General features: G+C 27.9%; 1 protein-coding gene across 1 annotated transcript in view; it reads left to right on the top strand.

Annotated features, from left to right (window-relative positions):
- Positions 1–22848, top strand: part of LOC100212564 (protein DD3-3) — a 78975-nt gene extending 56127 nt beyond the window's left edge. Inside the window, exons 9-13 of the mRNA XM_065818248.1 lie at positions 10006–10189; positions 12145–12315; positions 13643–13887; positions 14179–14392; positions 22579–22848. Of these exons, the coding sequence (XP_065674320.1) occupies positions 10006–10189; positions 12145–12315; positions 13643–13887; positions 14179–14392; positions 22579–22654 (890 nt within the window). The 3' untranslated portion in view covers positions 22655–22848. The remainder of the gene's footprint in view (positions 1–10005; positions 10190–12144; positions 12316–13642; positions 13888–14178; positions 14393–22578) is intronic.
- The last annotated feature ends 585 nt before the right edge of the window (positions 22849–23433 follow it).

Genomic DNA, 23433 nt, shown 5'->3' with positions numbered 1-23433 from the left:
TTGCAGGAACACAATGAGAAGAAAACTATAGAGAAGAATGTGGCTTGACTTGGAGTTATCAAGAGGGAATGAAAGATTTTATGCCAGCCTGAATCCAAGAAATTACATAAGAAGCAAATTTGTCAGCAGGAAGACGAAAGATTTCTACCTCAAGAGCCATCACGAAGATATTCACGGAATGAGTCCCAGTCAGCTTTAAGGTAGTTGTAAGAGGTAGAATGATAGGGGACTATCATTGTACCTCTTACAACTACCTTAAAGTTGACTGGAGAGAGATCAAACCTTGATCAGAAGCACCTAAGGGTGAATGTGGAGAAACTGAGTACTGACTGTTGATTAAATCAGCTTCTCTAAGAGCTACCACAGAGTTTGGGAAACCTTACTACCAGCGGACCTCAGAACCATTAAAGTGAGTTTTAGCGCTATACCTTCATTAGGAGATATTAGAATGAGTTGCCTAGTCATAAAAAGAGAGGCAAGCAAAACTGATGCAATGAGTTAAGAAGATCCAGCATTCAAATCCTAAACTGGAAACAATGTATTATAATTATATCTATGACAACTTAATAGATGAAGAAGGGGTGAAAAGCAGGTCATCAGAGAGAATCAATTTACCCCTTAAGATCTATATATCATTCACCTAGTAAATATATAATTGTACCAATATATATCAATATAATTATAGTAGTATCAATGTCAAACTATATATAATATAAAATCAAAATACAATAAAAAATCAAATATTAAATAGTACTAGTAGTAAGTGACAAACATTTTTATTGGCTGTTGTATCAGAAAATGTCAATTATCTTAGTAAACGACTCCAACAAAAACCTGTATGTACTTTCAAATCATTTTAAAAAAATCTAAAACAAAAGTTCAATAAAAGTGTGCCTTGTGGAATGTTGTGGAATTGCAAAGATGGTTTAGAAGGGAGTTTTAGATAGATCTGTATACAATACTCACCATTAGTTGCATCAGGGGTAATTATGAAAGGAACAGGGCTGTTCAAGATGTTCACAAACAGCGCTCTGGGTGACAACAGACATTCACAAGCATCGCAAGAGAAAAACTACTGAAAACTGATAGCAAAACTTTAATAAAATCTATTTGGCAAGAAGCACATAAGGCAGGCATTTTAAAATCAAGTATCATTGCATTTTGAAGCGTGCACAATAAAACCATCACATTCTATTATGATCAGAAAGTAGAGTTTTGTGAGTCGTACTTTGCAAAATGTGCAGATCACTTACAGTTTTCACACAAGATTATTTGGAGTAATCAGGCAACATTCAAATAAAACTGGTCAATCATTATCTGTCATAATTGCAGCTACTGAGCACCAGAGTACTGAGCAAGTATAATAATATAGATATACGTACAAATTTTGTATATACAAATAAAACATAAAATGCAATATGTACAAATGCAAGATAAAATGCAATATATACAAGAGCAACACAAAATGCAATATATACAATTACAACATAAAATGAAATATATACAATTACGACATAAAATCCAATTAAACAAATAAAACATAAAATTAGACAAATATGACAGTTATTATTATAAAGTTATTCTTACCTTAATTATGTTGAGTTTAATTTATTTTACTTAACTATTTCTTAGGGCAACCAATAAAATGAAAGTGCAATGATATGAAAATGCATAACTTTTTACCAGTAAATATTTTTTGCAAGTGAGTAGGGTATTTAAATAAATTTAAAAAAAGCAAAACTATGCTGGAAGTAGAAACCAATAACTTTCTGCAACATTTGTTGTACAATAAAATCTTACAATTATTACTTGTGATAAAGGGTTAGGCTTTGTGCATTTCATTTACACTAAAAGTGACTTTGCAAAAGGCTATGTTATTTACGCTAAGCTAAAATCTTTTTTGTTTGGTAATATTTAAACAACTTTAAAGATATTTTTAAGCAGTGTTTTAATGAAACAATAGCGTTTCAAAAAGTGCATACCTTTGTTAGGTTTGTTATGTATTCGTAGTACAAAAGTTTGAATTACAAATACATAAAATATTCTCATTATTTGCAAATAATAAATTCAGATAAAAAAAAAGTCTAACTTTTTGACCTATTTTTTTTTATCAAAATATTCAACGACAGGAGAAAAACTTTTCAATTGTTTTGATACGAAATGAATAAAATTTAAAAAATTTAAAAAAAAAAAGTTTAATCTAAGCTAGCAAGCATTTGAGTATTTATTTAGGCTGTATTTATGTTTGTTTCAAAAAAGTACATTTGTTCAGAGACAACTAGCAATTAAAAGATTTCTTTAAAAAACTTTACTTTTAGCTTCATTTTTTAAAATTTAATTACTGTTTAGTTTCAATACAATGATTTTTTCATTTGACAGACTTTTATTACGAATATGAATTATTGAAATAAGCTTTTATATATATATATATATATATATATATATATTATATATATATATATATATATATACATACATACATATATATATATGTATATATATATATGTATATATATATATATGAATGTATATATATATATATATATATCTATATATATATATATATATATATATATATATATATACATATATATATATATATATATATATATATATATATATATATATATATATATATATATATATATATATAAATATACTACTGTCCATAATTATTCGAATGGTCATACTTTAAGATATCAAAGTTTTCCATACTATTGGGAGAGAAACTAAAAGCTAAGTCTACCTGAATTATATGTTATCTTCCTATTTATTATGTTTGCAAAAAAATTAATATAAAGTCCCATTAGATTAGTTTATAATTTACTTGCTTTTTAATCACCTTTAGCGACAATAATCACCATAGATATTCTTGGCATTCTACATAACAATTTATCCAGTTTGTCGAAGTCAATTTTATGTCACTAACTAATAAGTTTTTTCCACATCCTATGCATCATTAGGCTTTTGACATTACTTTTAGTTAAAAATACGATAGGAGAAAGATCCTTTGATTGGGGAGGTTAAGTCATTTTATTCAATATTTGATGGTTCCCAAACTCAGTCAAATAGCGTAAACAATTTTATGAAAAGTATGTTTTATATTTAAGCTGCAAGTTATTTTCTTCTGAAAAATTAATTTCCATTAACTGATCTTGCTGAAGGTGTGGCATGATTTTTTAAGTGTACAAGTAAACAAGTTTTGTTTTTACTCCCTCTATTTTCACAAAGTCACGTGCGGCATTCCAACCAAAACAGCCCCAAACTTTAACACTATATCCACCATGTTTTACAGGCGATAATACACACTATTTTATCATACATTCAACGTTTTTTTTTTCCAGACAAACAATTTTATCTTGAAACCAGAGATTTAAAACTTCGACATAATGGTCCATGTTTACAGTTATTGATGGTCTATTTTTTATGTAATTTTGCCTACTATAGCATTTTTTTAAATTCTTATGATTTTTATCAAAGCATTTGAATCAAAGTACTTTTAAATTATGTAATAGTGCAAAAATAATCTTAAAAAATAGTTAAATAAAAAATAGGATTTTTTTCAAAAGTTTATGTCATTAGAATAATTATGAACAGTAGTGTGTATATATGTCTAATAAAAGTATAACTCTTTCAATGTCTGAATTTTTATTTACAAATGTATAATATGTAAAAGTATTTAATAAAATAGTTATATCTAATAAAAATATATAGTTTGAAATAAAATAAAATAATTGCTATATTATAGCAATAGTTTGCTATATTATATAAAATATATATATAAAATAAAATAATTGCTATATTATAGCAATTGCTATATTATAGCAATAGTTATATTTTATTGCATATTTAACCAATGCACCTGATAAATTTTGAATCTTAGCAAGATTATTACTATATATTGTTCAACAAGCAAATTTTATTTCCCAGAAATATCTTTTGTTTAGCTTATAAGGCTTTTGTTGCACTTTTTTATATTATTTTTCTAGAAATGAAACTTCTTGTCAACATCACAAGTGTGCAAAAAGTGTACATTTTAATAGCAAGTGAAAATTTTTAACACAAAGAAAGACATAGAGTAAAAGCGGGTCAAAACGATCATACTATTTTTTTGATCACTGATCGAAAAATTTGAATAAAACCGGAACCGATAGGAATATTTAAAAAATAAAAACACCAGAAGAAAGAGAATCATCTCCTGTATTCAAATGTGTCAAAATAAAATCTAAGTCATTTTTCAGTCATTTTATTTTTATAAAAGTTTAAAAGAGAGTCGTAAAAATGCTTTTTTCTTTTATTTGCTATTGTAATAATTCAGGAACCATAATTCGTTTAAAAATAATTTTACCTCTATCTTATTGAAAATTTAATTTTAATACCGATTACATAATTTTTGTTTGTTTTATAGTTAAAAATTAGACAAAAAGTAAGAAAAATTAATATTAAACTTTTTCTGGTAAAACCGATCATTCACATATTTACTTTAAATTCATTTATTAAGTAGTATGTGAATTTTTAAATCAGGAAACTAGGTGAATTAAATAATTGGATTTTCTCATGTGTTTGTTCCAGGTTCTTCCTATTAAAATTATTTTACAAAAATGACTCAATGATATTTATTAATTATTCACTTTCAAGATGACAACAAGTAAAAAGTCAAGAAGATATAGAAGCTGCGTTAAATGATGTAAAAGAAAAAAATACTTTAATCAGAAAAGCTGGATTCAAATATGGCATTCCATTCTCAACTCTAATAGGTCTCAAGAACAGCAACAATGCTAGCTTCAAGGGATCAGGATCAACAACCGTACTTTCACAGCAAACAGAGTCAATTATGGTGCATGCGTTTGAGTTTCTATGTGATTGGGGTTATGGTTTAACACAAAATGATGCCATGGACTTCGTATGCGGTTACCTTCTTCGTACAAATCATTCAGGTCTATTTAAAAATGACAGGCCCGGCAAAGACTGGTTTTATGCATTTATAAACCGATGGTCTAAAGAAATTTCCACAAGAAAAACTCACACTTTAGCATCTGCCAGAGCCGCTTCTTGTACACAAGAAAGAATTGATAATTATTTTGAAGCTGTCACTAAACAATATCAATTGTCTGGGATAACTTCTGGTTGTCATATGTGGAATTGCGATGAAACGGATTTCTGTGGTGATCAAGGCAAAGCAACTGTAGTATGTGGAAAAGGTGCAAAGCGTGTTTTGAAACTCACTGGTAACAATGAAAAAATCCATTATACAGTGAACAATTGCTGTAATGCTGATGGATACTTTACACCACCATTTGTGGTACACAAAGCAAAACGAAACTTTAGAGCTGAATGGGCTTTAGGTAGTCTGACTGGCACAAAATATTCAATTTCTAAATCTGGTTGGATGGAGCATGACACATTTATTGAATGGTTGAAGGAAATGTATACCAGAATGTCAAGCTATTAGTGGTAATCATATTTTACATCTTGATGGACATACGTCTCACGTCAGTTTAGCAGCTGTATTGCTATGTTGGGAAAACAATGTAATTTTGATTTGTCTACCAGCCCACTTATCTCACATTCTTCAGCCACTGGACAGAGGTGTCTATTGCCACGTTAAGCAAGTGTGGAAGGCAGTTCTTAACTAATATTACAAAGACACAAAATACAAAAACTTAGATAAAGAAAATTTTCCTACGTTGCTCAAACAGGTGTATGAGAGCGGTAAGTATTTTACACGTTTGCACACTATCGCTGGTTTTGAATATACTGGGTTATTTCCACTTAACGAAAACAAAATCAATCAACAAGCATTAGCTATCTCCAAAACAATTAATCAACCAACGTCTTCAATGCCATTGTGAACAATAAAGTCTTTAGCATTATCTTCTGAACCAGCAACAGCAGCTTTGAGGTTCGACAAGCACAGAGTAATACATGAGAGAATGAAAATCGAAATGGGAAATGAGCTAAAGAGTTTTTTTCAAGAAAAAAATCAGTCTCATGTAAAAAAATTGAGACAACCTAATATTCCAAAAATTGCTGGCCAATGTATTACAGAACATGGTGTTGCAGATCATCTCAAAAAAAAAAAGAGAAGTTAAGCAACTCAAACTAGCTGTAAAACAAGCTAAAAAACGTAAAACCATCTGCAAACTCATAATGCCATTGCCAAACCTTGCAGAAAAAGAAGTAACTCAAAATATAGAACCAATTACAACACCTTCAGCCAAAAGAAGAAAAGTTTTTAAATGCAGAAAGTGTAAAAAAAAATTACATTTGGACATGATTTCATGCAAGAATCTAAATTGCAATACTTGACTCTGCAACAAAACATGTTTGTCAAAAAATTTTGTAATGGGTTAAGATTTTTTTTGTTGTAAAAAATGTAAACCTTAAATCTTTTATTATTTCTGTATGCTATATAAAAAATATATAGCATATTTCTGTATGCTATATAAAAAATATATAAAAGTATATACATTTACATATATAAAATATTAAATTTATTAAATGTATTTTATATTGATTGGTTTTAACAGACATTGTGCCAAAAGCGATCATTTTTTTTTCTTCTAGTTTTCATATTTTCAAATACAATATTAAAAAAAAATTAATAAATAATGTGCTTGTTGGTATATTTTATCTTATTTAAAAAAAAATAGTTTAAATATTTTTAAAAAGAATAAAGTTACTTGATTTTTATTGTTCGGTGATCGGTTTGACCCACTTTTACTCTATCAATTACTTTATAAAAAAAAGTTTACAAAACTTAATTTTTTTAGTTTATTACTTGCTGACTTTTAAAAAATACAAAATATTTTTTATTTGCAAAACTGTAACTGTATCCAAGAAATAAACCAAAATCAAATATGATTTTTTTTACAAAAATAATTTGTTATTCAAAAATTAATACCAATTATTTGCAGAAAATTGCAAAGTTAATGAAATAGTTATTGCAAAGTTATTTCAATACTAGATGAAATAAGTTATAGCTAAAAGTTACAAAATAATATAATACAAAGTTTTACAATATGAAAAGCACTCTTTAAAGAGTGCTTTTTATAAAGTGTTTTTTCAAAGTATTAAACTTAATAAGTAAGAGTCTTACTTATTAAGTTTAATGCTTTTAACTGAAAGAAGAAAAAGAGGGAGTCTTATACAATTTAAAAAAAAAAAAATATTGAAAAAATTTAGTTGGACATAATACTAAAAAAGATTATAACATAACAAGTTTATGAAAACCTGATATCATCAGTTTACTCATTACTGAATTTCAACTCATAACTGAATTTCAACTTGTAACTGAATTTCAACTCATAACTGATTTTCAACTCGTAACTGAATTTTAACTCATAACTGAATTTCAACTCATAATTGAGTTTCAATTCATAACTGAATTTCAAAAATACATTTAACTCATTACTGAACTACAAAATAATCTTTGAGAAATATTACAAATTGAGTATTATAATTATAGAATAAGTTTCCTGATTCAATTTCAACCCTCTGCTAATATTGTTGTTAATGGTGACTTAAATACTCATCACACTGAATGACTTGACTCTAATGCCATTGACCCTGCTGGCACTAAAGCCTATAACTTCTGCATTTCTCAATCTCTTACACAGTTAACTTTGTGACTTGTTTTCCGGACAACCCTTATCACTTACCTTCACTACTTGATTTGTTTCTTGTCTCTGACCCTAGCTTGTGTTGAGTTTCTCCTTTTTCTCCCTTAGGTGATTCTGACTATGCAATGATCTCTGTAAATCTTTTATCTTGTACTTCTTCTTCGAATTCACCTTATCATCCCTCTACTTACTACTAGTAAGTAGTGCCATTTTCATCATCATATATATAGCAGCTGCTATATATAGTCGTAATCATTTTTTTCTCAATTCACTAAATCTCGTATTTTATCTCAGAAGTTAGGCTCTAAAGGCATTGGAAAATCTTCAATAGCGTCATTAACAAAGTTCGGCCTAACATTCCATTTCTCATTTATGGCACTGATCTTATTACCTCTCACAAGGATAAGCCAGAACTCTTTGCAAAAAACTTTTCTTCAAATTTAACTCTTGAATGGTACGGCTATTCTCTTTCTTCCATTTCAATTAAACAGGTTAACGAATTGTTAGACATTCAAATCACTCCTGCTTCTGTTGCGAAAGTCATATCTCGATTAAACGCTTTTACGGCTTGTGGTCCAGACAATGTTCCTGTCATAGTCTTACAAAGTTGTTCTCCAGAACTCTCTTCAGTTTTCTCTAAACTATTTAATTAGTGCTTGACTAAATCTTGTTTTCCTATCTGCTGGAAAATGGCATCTGTGGTTCCAATTTTTAAAAACTCATTTTATTAGAGATATTTTTGACGCCTCCATCTATCTTCCGATCAGTCTTCTGTCTGTTTTTGCAAAGTCTTTGTATCTTTGATCAATAAATTTCTAACATCTCATCTTGAGACAAGGGCTATTGCTTTTGGCATGTCTAAAGCTTTTAACAAAGATTGGCATGATGGTCTTTTCCATAATCTTGCTTGATATGGCGTATCTGACAAAGGTTTTGAAAATATCAAATCATTTCTTTCTAAAGAAATTTTTATTAAAATCATCCTTGAAAGGCCACCACTCTTCTTTATTTCCAGTAACTTCTGGGGTACCTCAAGGATCTATCCTTTGTCTTGTTTTGTTTCGTATCTACATTAATGATCTTCCAGACAAGCTTATATCTAAAGAGGCTCTGCTGATGAATCGACTTTAAACTCCTGTCTTGACAAAAAGTCTTGTCTTTTCTATTGCTTAGAACAGGCAGCTGATCTTGGATCTGATCTCACTTCCGTAACAGATTGGGGCTTGCAGTGGCTTGTGAATTTTAACTCTAACAAAACTCAGTTATTTACTGCAAATAACTATTGCAATACTGTTGATATTCCTGTATTGATGAATGGCAACCCTCTCACTGAGTCCTCTTCATTATGCTTTCTTGGATTATTGTTCACTACTGACCTCTCATGGAAACCATATATACAATCGATTGCTAAATTAACATCTGGTAAGATTGCTTCTCTTTATTGTGCTTTCCATTTTCTTTCTTCTGATTCCATTCTATCTTTACAAATCTTTTATTTGCCCCTGTATGGAATACTGTTGTCATATTTGGGCTTGTTTTTCTAATGATGATCTTTCTCTTTTAAGCAATGCTTAAATGGTTTAAAAAATGCATTGTAAATGTAGTTGGACCAGCTCTATCTGCCAAGCTTGAGCTTTACTCCCATTTTCGTAAAGTTGCATCGCTTTCTCTTTTTAACATATACTATAATGGTTGCTGCTCAATAGAGCTTTCATCTCTAGTTCCATCAACTAAAATTCATTCTCGCTTGACTTGCGAGATCCCTGTATGCTCTAAAAACTTTTATTCAACTTTTTTTTTTTCCCTGTGCTTCGATCCATTGGAACTCTCTCCCATCTTTATTATTTTCAGACTGATTCAACTTTTCAAGTGTTTTGTCAACCGTTTCCTTGCTCTTTAACTCTATTCTTTTTTTTCTAGTAACTCTCAACTTAATTTTGGATGCTTGCAGCCTTGTTGGTAGTGAATCAGAATTAAAAAAAACTCAACCTACAGAACCTCTTAAAGACTCAACATCGTCTCATAAATAAAAATATTTTCTTTATTAATTGATTTTTTAATTGCTATTATTGGTTCTTTTTTTAATTGTTATCATATGTTGCATTTTTTAATTAAGTACTCTTTTAATTACCCATCAATTTGCATATTTCATTCTTCCCAAATATGGGGGAAGAATGAAATAGTTTTTTTTTTTAATTAAATAAAGTTTCTTAAAAAATTATAAAAAAAATTATTTAATCTTTATATACTTAAATGTACCTCAAAATTCTCTACAACTTAAAAAAAAAAGAATTAAATACCTTTTTCTCATAAAAATTATTTCATTTTACTTGCTTTTACACTATATTTTACCAAAATAAATAAATTTGTTTTTCATTTTTAGTTAACAATATAAAAATTGGACCTTTGGTTGGACTTTCAGACACTGAGGCCAGTAATAGAGGATATCTTTTTAAAAACAATCCTGTTGTTCAACCATTAAAAGTTGGTAATTCAATATTAGGTAAAAAGTTGAATCTTGCTTTAGCTATTAATACTGCTCAATATGGAAGAACATTTCAAGACAGGTATTTTTATTTTAAATTTTAAAATTGGTTAATTGGTCTTTTTTTTTATCTACTAAAATGATTATTTTGATTTACTTATATTAAAAGTCATATATTTTGCACAATAATTGATTAATTTATGATAAATATGCATAAAATAATAAAGTTTAATCATAGATCATAGTTTTAATAATTAAAATTCTCTTACATTAGATAACGTAATCATTACATTACATATCAAATAAAATTTCTTTTTTTCCTTCTTCCTACGCCTAATATCTTTCATATAAATAAATGTAAATGTTGACATTGCTGATTTGAAGTGTAAATGTTGACAACATGTTGACAAGAACTGTAAATGTTGACAGTGTGTTGACAAGAGTTGTAAATGTTGACAGCGTGTTGACAAGAACTGTAAATGTTGACAGCATGTTGACAAGAACTGTAAATGTTGACAGTGTGTTGACAAGAATTGTAAATGTTGACAGCGTGTTGACAAGAACTGTAAATGTTGACAGTGTGTTGACAAAAAGTGTAAATGTTGACAGCATGTTGACAAGAACTGTAAATGTTGACAGCATATTGATAAGAAGTGTAAATGTTGACAGTGTGTTGACATGAACTGTAAATGTTGAGAGATTGCTGACAAGAACTGTAAATGTTGAGAGATTGCTGACAAGAATTGTAAATGTTGACAGCATGCTGGCAAGAAGTGTTGGCAAAGTCAAAATGCAACTTCACAACGTCATTATAAGATCAAGCATTTTCAACAGATTTGTTACAGGACTTACCATTTTGAGTTTTAAAAACAAGTCATTTGTATCACTTTGCACAAACCAGATGTTATTGAAATAGGTTGATTATTTGCAGCTTTTGTAGAGATACAAATGGGGCAAATCTTAAGTTTTTGCAAAGGCAACTCACATTTTAGAAGGAAAACTGTGATATAACATCTCTAGTTAAATATTGGTATGGCTGAATGCTCTTTCGAATGTCATCTAAAACAGTTGACATTCGAAAGAGCATTCAGCTGTAATATTTGGCTTTTTGGTTTCTGGTATAGTGGTTTTGAACCCTTTAAATGCTTAGATAGAAAGTGACTTGTGTCAATGTTTTGAATGCTTTGATAGGAAAGCAAGTTGCATTATTGAATGTTTGCTTAAGTGATGATTTAATATTGTTCCAAGCTGCACAGTGTTAAAAATTTGACATTTATTGATTTATTAATATCTTGATTGAAATAAAGTCAAGTTATTCTCTGCTTAACATGTCAGGAGTGCAAAGTTGGGCAAAATTGCTGTGTCATAGTAGTATTATATATTTTATGCAGGATACCTTGCTTTTTTTGTTACAAATAATATATTCCAACATTGGTTGAAAAAATAAATATTTATAACAATGAAATTTGCATAATTGTAATCTTGTTTTAAAAGCATTTTTATGTTAGTAAACATGGTATTTGGTAGATGATATATCAAAAGGGTTTGTCAATTTTTAAGTGATACATTCATTTTCATTTTTTTTTTTAATTGAATTTTTGGAATTGCATTTGCTGAACTAATCTACAATCATCCCAAACATAAATATTTTTTAACAAAGAGTTCAAACAAAAGTTGTCTTTATGTAATGCCTCTGCATTTTTTCTTTATTTTTTAAACAAAACTTTATTTTAAGTAAAAAGTTTGATGTACTGGAGGTCTAATTATGAAGTTGAAAAATTCCTTTATTTATTTGTGTGTGTATATTATATATATATATATATATATATATATATATATATATATATATATATATATATATATAAAATATATTTAAAAAAGTATATCTAGCCTCCCTCCAACACAGAAGATGAATTAAGCAATAAGTTTGCATTATATAAATTGAATAATTAAATGTGATATGTGTAATAAAATTAAGAGTGACAAACAGTAATTAAAAAAATTTTTTTGTTTGTTTTAAAGAATTTTTTTGTTTAGGAGCCATCGATTTGCGATTCGACCACGCCCTAGTTCATTTAATGGGGTTCAAATGTACAACTTAAATGTTCGTGGTAAGCGAGGAAATATTGTTCAAGTATATCCAGCAGTTGAATATGATTTTGTACCAAGTCGTCTTACTCTATCAGTTTCAGATGCAATTCATATACAGTATTTATTTTTTCAATTGATTTTATCTATAAATAATTTTTCCTTGTATATTTAAATGTGGTTGCCTTAGTGTTAACATGTGAAATGTTGATAAGAAGATAATCAAAAAAAATTGTCATTAGTCTTTTGGAATTTCTAATTTTCTAATTGTTTGTGGACTTGTTATAATGATTTTTTTAAATGTCTAATAGATTTATTTTTTTTAAATACCATTATTATTCCAATATTATTCTTTTATTATATGTGTATTCTGAAACACAAAAAAGCAATACAAGATTAAATGTTTAAAAATACTAGATTAAATGTTTAAAAATAATATTGTTTGTATTGATGTTTGCTGTTTTTTTAAAACACATGTTGAAGTTGAACATACGCATATGATGGATTTAAACCTCAAACCTCAAAGTTATGATGACTAACATCCTTATTGTATCTTTGTTGTCGTGAACTGAAGTTTTTTCAGGATTTGGCGGGAACTGTGAGCAATCAACCACTTTGCCTGACCATGCTTATAATACTTTGTTGCGACAACTTGGCCACAGCATTTCAGATATTTCAAATACGTCCTAAAAAAACTAAATTAATTCTTTTACCACATGTTCCAGATATCTGAAAAGCTGTGGCCAAGTTGTCACAACAAAGTATAATAAGTTTGCTATTCCTGCTTAGGCCTGTTTTTTGTTTTCTTTATGAATTGGTTTATGTAATTTAATCTTCCTAATGGTGCCAACAGAAGATATTTTTCATTAAGAAAAATTTTTTTATTCTATTTTAAATACTAATGAACATTAGAGCATGGAAACAAAGACTTTGTCTAAGAAGCTAAACCATTTTTATATTTAAAATTCCTATTATATAAAGTGTGTATATAAGATATGAAAAATAGCAGAAATTGACTAATCAGGTTGTTTTCTGTAGGTTTATGTTTCTCAAGCACTTTCAGTTGAGATTTTATCAAAGCAATTGAAAAATGTGTTTGTTGATACTTGAGTAAATGAAAATTGAGTTGTTTATAAATGTCACCAGCTTTTTGTTGAGTAGTTTTATGTTTGTCAAGTGTATTTTTTAAATTTTTAGAAAAAAAAAACAAAGAATAATTAAACCTAAATCTTCATTCGATGTAGCAAACTTCCTTGCCTGTTCTCCCAAAATCAGTTGATGTATATATTAAAACCCCTGTATCTAATGTGTGTATCTGTGTGTGTATATATATATATATATATATATATATATATATATATATATATATATATATATATATATATATATATAGTAACTTTATGCAAAATATATATATACAGTTCTATATAACCATGTTTTTCTTTAGGTGGACTGGATCAAATACTAATCCAAATGATAATGCAGGACAAGGTACCGCTGGAACGGATCGTTCAAACATTATTTTGTTAAGAGATCAAAATTACCCTGAAGGCAATCCTGGACAAGCTGTCTCCCTTGATAACAAAAACGGTCATTATGGAAATAATTATCCAATGAATGTGAGCACGCCAAACAAAAGTTTACTAGGTTTTGGTTTGGTTGATACCATAAAACTAGCCATACTCACACCTGGTATGTTACATTTTAAACACCAATAAAATAAAAATTTGTATAATTTTGTTTTAGAAATAAATGTAAAAAAAAAAAAAACCATTATAAGAAAGGAAATAATTTATTTTTTATTTTATTTTTGTTATTTTAAAATGACATTTTATTAGTTTATTTTTCTAATGCAACCTATCATGTCACTGCCAATATAGTGGTCACAACATTGATATATAATATTTTACACTATTAAATAGTTTCATAAATAACTTTAAAATAAAATTGGAGAATTGAACTCTTATATATTGTATATTGTAGATGTAATTGGTGCTAGGAATTCATTACTAGCTGATGCTGGAAGATACTTTGATCTGGGCCCTCGTATACTTGCAAATAATGCAACAGGGACTTATTACTACATGTGCACCAGGAATAATAACTTTTCAAATCGTAGTCAAAAAGGAAAAATTATTGTTTTACCAATAAATGATGTAATTAAACAGCAACCAAATGTTGCTGACTATAATCCCAGGTACACATTATTTTATATATAATTTTTTGTTTAAACATTTTTGTTTATAACAATGTTCTAAAATTGTTGAAAAAGTAAATCAGTAATGAAAATTTAAAAAAGTCATTTTTTCTGCGTTTAGATAGAAGCAAATTTGTTATTTTATTATTATTATTTTTTTTTTTTTTTGCTGTTTCAATGTTTTAATTATTCTGTTGGTAAAGAAATTCAATTATTCTGTTTGTAACGAAATTTGTTGTGGATTAATAAACTAAATAATGTAAAATTAACTGAAACATAAAAAATACATAAAATAAAAAATATAACTACATAAAAAAAGATAAAAACTAGATAAATAATAAACTAATAAATAAACAAAAATAAACTACACAACCAAGTTATTTCTGCTTTAAAATAACTTTTTTTTGTAGTTTAGGGAGTTGAAATTTTGTTAGGTTTTCTATCAATTTTTTTTTTTATATATATATACGCATTAGAAAAAACATGTTCTAAACTACTTGAGTTAATGTGTAAAAATTCCATAGGTAATCATTAGTTTAAAAATTTTCAACCAAGAGTATTAGGGGTGGTAGAATTCGTATTTTCAAAATTATTAGAACGAATCAGCAAGAAGGGTGTTAATTATACGATGGCAAATTAGGAAGTTGTCAAGCAGCTGGTATTTGCATTATCTGAAAAGTATGGCATTATTGTTTTTTGTTTGGGCATAGAAAATTTAAATACTTGACTTCATATGGAAAGCAGAGTTAAAAGTAGTTTAAAATTAATTATTGTAAGTTGCTCATAAATTGTCTTTAAAAGACAATTTGCGAGCAACTTACAATATTAGACCAATTATTTGAAAATATCTGAATTACTATTATGAAAATACTAATGGGAAAATTAGCAAATGTTTAAATTAACTATCATGATTGGTGAACGGTGTTGGTTTTGCATCTCTAATAAAAACTCAATTGGCAATAAACATTAAAGAAATAATTCACTAACAAAAATGGCTGCTGAGCGGAGAAGAAATCTAATTAGTGAAAAAATATCGTTGTAACTAGCATTAAATTTCAAGAAACTAAGTTGCAAATAAAAAACCAGTTGTGGTTTTTTTTTTTAACACAGTCAGCATAGATAAAGTCATTATCGTAAAGTTAATGTTTTTTGGCTTAAAAAATATTATTTTAGTAAATTACAGAATCCATAAATGTAGCGTAATTAAAGAAACTTAAAAAAATTTCATAGTAAAACATTGCACAGTGCAAGTTTAACAGAATGCATATGCATAAAAACCACACATCAAACACTTTTTTTGCCTTTGTCATTTATCAACAACATGTCAAAACTTTTAATGTTATAAAAAAAAATTTTAATGTGATAAAAAAAAAAAATATTCCACACTTATGTGTGCTAGAAAGTTACGGAGACAGAGAAGTATCAAAGGTGATTAGAAAAAAATTAGAAATGATATGCGTTTATTGTCTATAGATCATATTTTTCTAAAATTCCAGACATTTCTGTTAAATTATAGATTTTCTGGAAATCGAGAAATTCTCCAGAAATTTAAGTTTGAATAAAGTCATCAAGTGACTGAAAATACTGTTTACTAAGGCAATTACAATAAAAATATTGAAGAAAATGACAAATTTTATTCTTTTTTTTTCAGTTTTGAAAAAAGGTTCATGTGTACTAGTAGTAAACAAAGACAATTTTTCATTAAAAAAAATGTTTCAAAGTAAATTTTTTGAAAGAGAATTAACTACTCAAGTTTTTTTATTAAGCTACGCAATATTTTCAATGCAGTTATGATTTCAGCTTCTAAATCTTTTTTTTTATGTATTCACTTCTATTTAGTTTTTTAAAAGTAGATATTTTAAAGTTATTCATATATCAAACTAAATTTATCAGCAAATTTATCACCGGCTACTGCTATTTATAAGTGTTCGCTTAATAAGTGAGAGGTTTCTAATTCATGTTTCCACAACATCCCTGGTGGTACCGCGCTCAACTTATTTCTCTGCATAGCTGCCTTGTTTGTCAAGGTTTGTGTCTCAGAATTATAGAGTTGAGAGAGGGTTGTAACCACATTTAAAGTAGCCTCCTTGACAACATTAAAAAAAAAGTGTTTTCTCTTCACACATAATAAAAATATGACTATTGTTCATTAAAGTAGAAAGTTACTTTAAGCAAGGCATAGTAAAATAATTAATATAAGGGAGGTATAGTGTTTTCTAGAGCTTTATATTGCTTATTATTTGTTAAATTTTGTTAATATTCATTTCATTGGTAATATTTTTTTGGATATTTTTCATATATTTTGAAAAAAATTATTTACAGATTTTTAATATATGGACTGGATAATCTATTGATATAGTACAATAGTTTATCATATATTTATGGTATAAGGAATTAAATCATTAACTGGTTTAACCATTAAAGTCTATTCTATCTTTTTTGTATCAGGGGCCAGCTGTTAGTACTTTTAGTTGCTGTTAGTCATGTTGTGTGATTACAATCTTAACCAGTTCAAAATATGCACAATTTCTGGACCAATTGAATAGTTAAACACTGAAAATCAGCTAAAATGCATGAAATTGTAATCTTCAGATAATACAGAAGTTGGCTGCTTTATAACTTTCTTATCAACTACCTAAGCGATTTTACAAACACTCAGATGACAAATCTTGCCAAAAAAAGTTATAAGTGTCCTGACATTCTGACATTGAAAAGTTATAAGTCACAATACCATTGTTGTTAGGAATAGAAAAAATGGTTTGAATATTTAATTATATTATGATAAGAAACTGTTGCTAAATTGAAGCTGAGCTGAGACTAAACTTTACTAAATATATTTTCAAGAATGATTCAATCATCAGAAACTTTTTTTAACGAGTTGCTGCATAAGTCTTTTTGATAATACTTGAAAACAAAAATTTCAAAAAGTTGATAATTAGATAAGGTTGCATGCATCTTGTTAAAAAATAGATGCAGTTCAGAATGCATGGCTTAACCTTCAGTTTTATATAAAAATAGTGTACATAACAGAATTGATTGTTATGATTACTTATTGTTATTCGACATAACAGAATTTAGATTTCTGCTATGTAATCTAAGTTCTGTTCTGTTATATATATATTAATTTATAGCAAAATGGATTAAGCAAGCAACTTTGTTTATGATTTTTTTATGTTGATTTAAAAACATTTTATGACTTTCCAGTGAAACCAAATAATAGAAGAAGATTTTCGAAAACATCAAAATGAAAGATTTTTAAATTAAAAATTTTTTTTTTTTTTAAATTCAGCACAAAGGTTTAGATTCTTTATATAATTTCATGGTTTTTTGAATATAACTTTTGAAAAATATTTTATCTCTCTCACTATCTAGCTCTTTGCATACATGGTTTTACATACATGGTAGATATGTTTTTCAATATTGGTAGTATTTTTTGTTGCAAATAAGGATCTGATTGCATAAAGTTGTTGTAGCTCACAACAATCATGCAAGTAGTTTTTTTTTTTAAATTGGTGTCTATTTAAAAAGGTTTTTTTTTTTTCAAGAATTTTAAAAATTCATCAAATTAGCAATGCATACTTTTATTACATTAAAAAATAAAAAAAAAAAAAAAATTGTCTGATGCTTTTTCATTTTGTTATCTTTTTCTCTTTATTTTTCTTTTGTTTGTTTATCATTTTTTGATGAGAAGATTTAAAAATTTTTGACATGTGAAATTTATGTAACCACAAGGTCGACAACACGAGTTTCGAAGTAAGGGGCACGGTTGTCAATTCTTGAAAAAAGTCTTCTGTATCTAGAATTTTCTTAGGAAAAAAAAAAGGTCCTTAAGAAAAAAAGTGGGGGGGACGTGTCCTTCCGCCCCCTCCTCCTCCTCCTCCCCATGTCGTTGGCCCTAAACCATTACACAGTAGGCCAAAATTCATTTTTACTGGACAAAACAAATAACTCCTCATATACAAAAGATTTAAAGACCATTTTTGCACTGTTGACTAATTTGAAAATTACGGTTTCAATGGTGACATTAGTTTTAATTTTGGGTTGCTATGGAAACCTAAATTGTTTAGCAACCACATATTTTATTAACCATAATAAAACTAAACTGGACTAAAGTAATAATTTTGTCGGACTACTCCCATAATTACCACATTGAGTATTATTATATGACAAATGTAGTGGTACTAAGGATTTTTTATTTGGTTAATTGTGATACCTGGAATAGCTGGCAACGGTTCATTTTGCATAGTTAATAGCTTAAATTTCTTAAAGCATCAAAGTTATAAACTAGACTAATATTAATATGGCATTCTGATTGAAAATTATTTTATGCATTTAGAAAACTAAACACATATCCAATTACTAATTTTAGGTATTTTTATGCTGTTCTAGGGCTCTTTTTTATATTTCATGAAACTACTACGTAATCTATATAAAAAAGAACCTAAAGCTTAAACCTTATTGCGTATATAATAGGATAAAAAATTTGGTTTGAAAAAAAATTTGGTTGCATATATTCCACCTTTGTCAAAGATGCTTTATGGATTTAGACAGGTTATTATTTACAGTCAAGTTCGTGCCATTTACAACTGTATCCAAAATATTAGAATTAGCTAAGTTCAAGTTTTCTTGTATTATATATAAACAAATATCAATATTTTTCGTGTTATAAATATATAAAAACATGAATTACACTTACAATATCTTATAAATAGATATTTTAAGGTGTATTATATTAAAACAATACATTATATTATATTAAAATATTATATTAAAACAAGTTTGAAACACCAATCTAGATTCATTGAAACCCAATTATTACATAACCATTTAGAATAAAATACATATAATGTTTTCGCCACATAAAATCGGATACATCAGTTAACTTGTAAAAATCATTATTATCAACCAGAATATTTTAATAATGCATAGGACAAAAATGAGCAATAACTATTAAGAACAGAATATTCAATGGCTGCAATTTAAATTTGTTATCAAACTTTGACTCGTAACTAACTTCTATAGTTTAAGGCTGTGTTAAAGCAAAATTAATACACTGTCATGCCTCAAGACTCGATATTGAATGTTCTAGATTATAAAATTTATAATAAAAGTTAGGGAGCGGCGATGTATCGTTTAACGATGTGTCGATAAATCGTGGTCGATGCATCGAACAACTCATCGTGTTCGATACATCGAAAGCGATGAGTTTTTCTCAGCATTGAACACAGTTAATCGAACAAAAATATACCTGAACGATTAACGATGTGTTATATAAAAAATTAAAATATAAAATGGCAAAATTACTTACATTAGTGGTTTATTGATTTATAATTATGTTCCTTACAATGTCTTTTCACATGAGAAAAAGTAAATAAATTGCCTATTGTATTGATAATAGTAAAATTAGATAGATTGTCTAATTTATTATTAATCATAAATCATTAAATTAAATAGGTCGTTTAATATATTGTTAACCGTAAATCGTTGACTTAAATGCCTTAATTAGACATATTGACAAGACACTTATTGATAAAGACTGATTGGCTTATTCAATCACTCTTAGCAGTCAAAGGATTTACTAATTATCGAAGCATTGAAAATTCTAGATGTTACAATTAAAAAACTAGTTAAAAGTTGCTAAATTAGATGGAACAGTGAGCTCTACCAATTACAATCAATTAATAATTCATAATCAATTAATAAGCTACTGCTTGCCATCAATATTGTAGCAGAAAAAGATGTTTCACAAAATCTATTCATCAAAATACCAGATAAAGTGGAGATTATACCACCTAAAATCTAACCAATCCCATAATGAAAGAGGTCGTTGATCATTACTTATTGAAAGTAAATGATAAGTTTTCCGAATATGGAGTTACATATTGGATCCACGTTACAAAGGATCAAGATTGCATTGCATTGGACAAAGGTACAACATGATCAAGATATCCTTGAAGGTATATGTGTTCACATGTGGAAGGTCAAACTTAGGAACACCTCTTCACCAACACGTCACAATACCTCATTGATGACACACAAGACACTATGACACAGACACAAACACAGCCTTAAGAAAACAAAATAACTGGATACGTAAGAATTGTGAAAATTTGAAGGTTTTTAACAAAGATTAAGGCGGAGTTAGAAAGCTCTTTAACAACAGCACCGATTGCCAATAGCGGGTATATACCTCGTTAGTGAAAGAACCAATCATTTAAGTATCTCAAACTTACCCGCTTTGCCAGGAGTATATTGACAATTCCAGTAGCTTCCTCGAAGCTTCTCCTCCAAGCAAGGAGAATATTGGCAATTCCAGTTGCTTCCTCTGAACGATTGTTTTCCACAGTTGGAAATATCTGTTGTGACAGAAGAACAAATCTATCATCATCCAAAGTTGAAAAAACCTGTTAGGATAAAAGAAAACTTAAGACAGATGAAGAAAATGCGTATTAAAAGAATATGTGAACAGTATGCAATTTGTTTTTCTTCTATAAGTTTTTTACTGTAGCACCATTACTGTAGCGCAATGGCAAATAACGATAACCAAATAAGATTTTAGTTTTGAATTTAGCTGTTTTATAAATTTTGGTTTTATTCTTTCGATCATTGTGTTACGAAGATGAATATTTAATACATTGTTTAACGATGCTTGTTTCGATGCATCGAAAATGATATATTGATTTTCAGGCCTTATCACTTAGGGCTTTTTTTATTTTTTTATCTTAAGTCAAAGATATGTCGTAATTACTTTTATTTGCAAAAAACAGTCTGACTTATTAAAATTGATCGGTTTTAAACGAAAGCGAACGATTTTTTAAATTTCGTTCGTGCAATAACTTTTAAACATGAAATGATTTATTTTATTTGATTTTTTTATCTTTGTATTTTATTTGATTTTTTTATCTTTGTATAAATATTTTATTTGATTTTTTTATCTTCGTTTTTTGAATGTGAAACTTAACAAAAATTTTAACAATTTTTCTACTGTATTTTAATTTACTGTAGTTATAATGTTATATTTTATGTTATAATGCTTTGAAAAAAACATGACGATTAAGGCTGTATTATTTTTAAGGTTGTTTTAAAGATGTTTATTGGATTTAATCAAGTTTTTTTCTTCTTCAAAACAATTCATGTATCAGCATAGTTGGCGCAACAAGGGTAATAAACATGCGAGACATTAAATGATACGTAAATTTTATGAATCCTGAATCAGGCCCATAATGTTTACTTTCCAACTTGAATCAGTCATCTGATTCAAATCATTTGTTCCAAGAACCTCGAGTTTTCATTTCAAAACGTCGATGTTGTACTGCGAATATTTTTGAGTACCGCCGCTTCAAACTGCTCTGGAGATGGGTTATTCGACGCACTAAAGCGGATCAAGAGCGCTCTACGCTCAACAATTGGGCAGGTTTTTCGTAATTTGCAATTGTCGATGTGTCAATTCTAATTATTAAATCGAGTTGAAAAAATATGCAGCATTACGTTAAAATTTTTTTTTTTTTTTTTTGTTATGCGTTTTTCTAGGCCTGGAGACCGGTGGCAGATAAAGAGAATTCCAAGCCTGACGTATTACCATAAATAGGACATAAGAAAAATAGTTTTTCTGAAAAAATGGGACCCCTAAAACTGTGGTACCTAGAGACCACCCCCTCCCTTTAAATTAGGACATTTTTTAGAAAGGCTGGGGGGGAGGGGCAGCTAGAGCTAAAGACGCCTCTTCATATTATACGCGTTAGGATTTAGAATACTCCTCTGCTAAGAATAAAATTTGAGGATTAAGGATACAATTTTTCGACTATAATATTTTTTTAAACCATCTTGAGTTTTTATATAAAAAAAGTAACAAAACAAAAACAGTAGTAGGAAAAGTTTAAAAAACTCATTGTTCTTGAAAATATTAGACTGCACAAAATCTCTTGATTTCCTTCACTAATTTCGTAAATTTTGTAGGAGTTTTGTTGGCATTTGGTTTATTTTCGTTTTATTGGTTTCCACTTTTGCTTCAACATTAAATCTGATAAAATTATTCTTTTTAGTACACAACTAGAGTTAAAAACATGTCAATTTTTTACCTGTAAAGTGTTGTTCTAATTTATATTTAATTTTTTTAATCTGTAATGTTTTTATTTTATTCTGTAATGTTTTAATATTTAGTAAATATTATGTACATCTTATTTTAGGAAAAACCATAAGAAAAATACGTTTCATTCTCACAAATCAGCTTTAACACAAAAAACCAAAGTATCGTTTGTATAGAGTTATTTATTATTTTATATAAAACTGCTGTGCTGGCTTTTATACTTATCAGATTTTACATTCAATGTACACAATTTTTATACACAATATCATTTTTTATATATATATACATATTTTCACCAATTTATACAATCATCATTTTTTTCAGTTTTTTATATAATTAATTTTGAATTGGATTAATTTTGCAGAATAAATTGTCTTTTCATTTAGTATATATGATGACGATCGTTTAAAAATTTTTTTTTACATTAAGAACACTATACTGCTCATAGTAGTTAAGTTGGTTTTGAAGAAATTGCCGTCAGTGGGTTATTAGTTTACGCGGTATTTTAGTTGAATATCTGGTCTGCAAGATATACTCAATTAAATTGTTTAAGGGAAAAACTTCAAAAATCTTACTGTGTTTATTTAAAATGTAATATGCCTATCAAGATTTTTTGTGTTATAATTTAATTTAATATAATTTAATGATATATTTTAATGGTATATTATGGAATCCTAACTTCGGCTTTAATTTCGAGACCGTTAAAATCTTAAGTTTTTGAATGGTAGTTTTAAGTGGAGACTTTGCTCGGCACTGAAACTATTTTAAGTATACCAAAGACATTTACATAATAGAATATTTTCTTAAAGAAATATAAAAAAAGTGCTAATACACCAGCCAGTGGCACAATAAATACGCCAAATAAACTAAACTCTAAATATTGTTTACGAATTTTTTAACTTTCATCTTTTATTTGCAATGCTTCAATTGCTTAAGATGCTTTGAAAAAATATCA

This window comes from Hydra vulgaris, chromosome 14, assembly GCF_038396675.1.
Source record: "Hydra vulgaris chromosome 14, alternate assembly HydraT2T_AEP".
In the NCBI taxonomy this organism is placed as follows: domain Eukaryota; kingdom Metazoa; phylum Cnidaria; class Hydrozoa; order Anthoathecata; family Hydridae; genus Hydra; species Hydra vulgaris.
The sequence above is the reverse complement of the archived record's forward strand: the minus strand, read 5'-3'. Positions and strand labels throughout refer to the sequence as shown.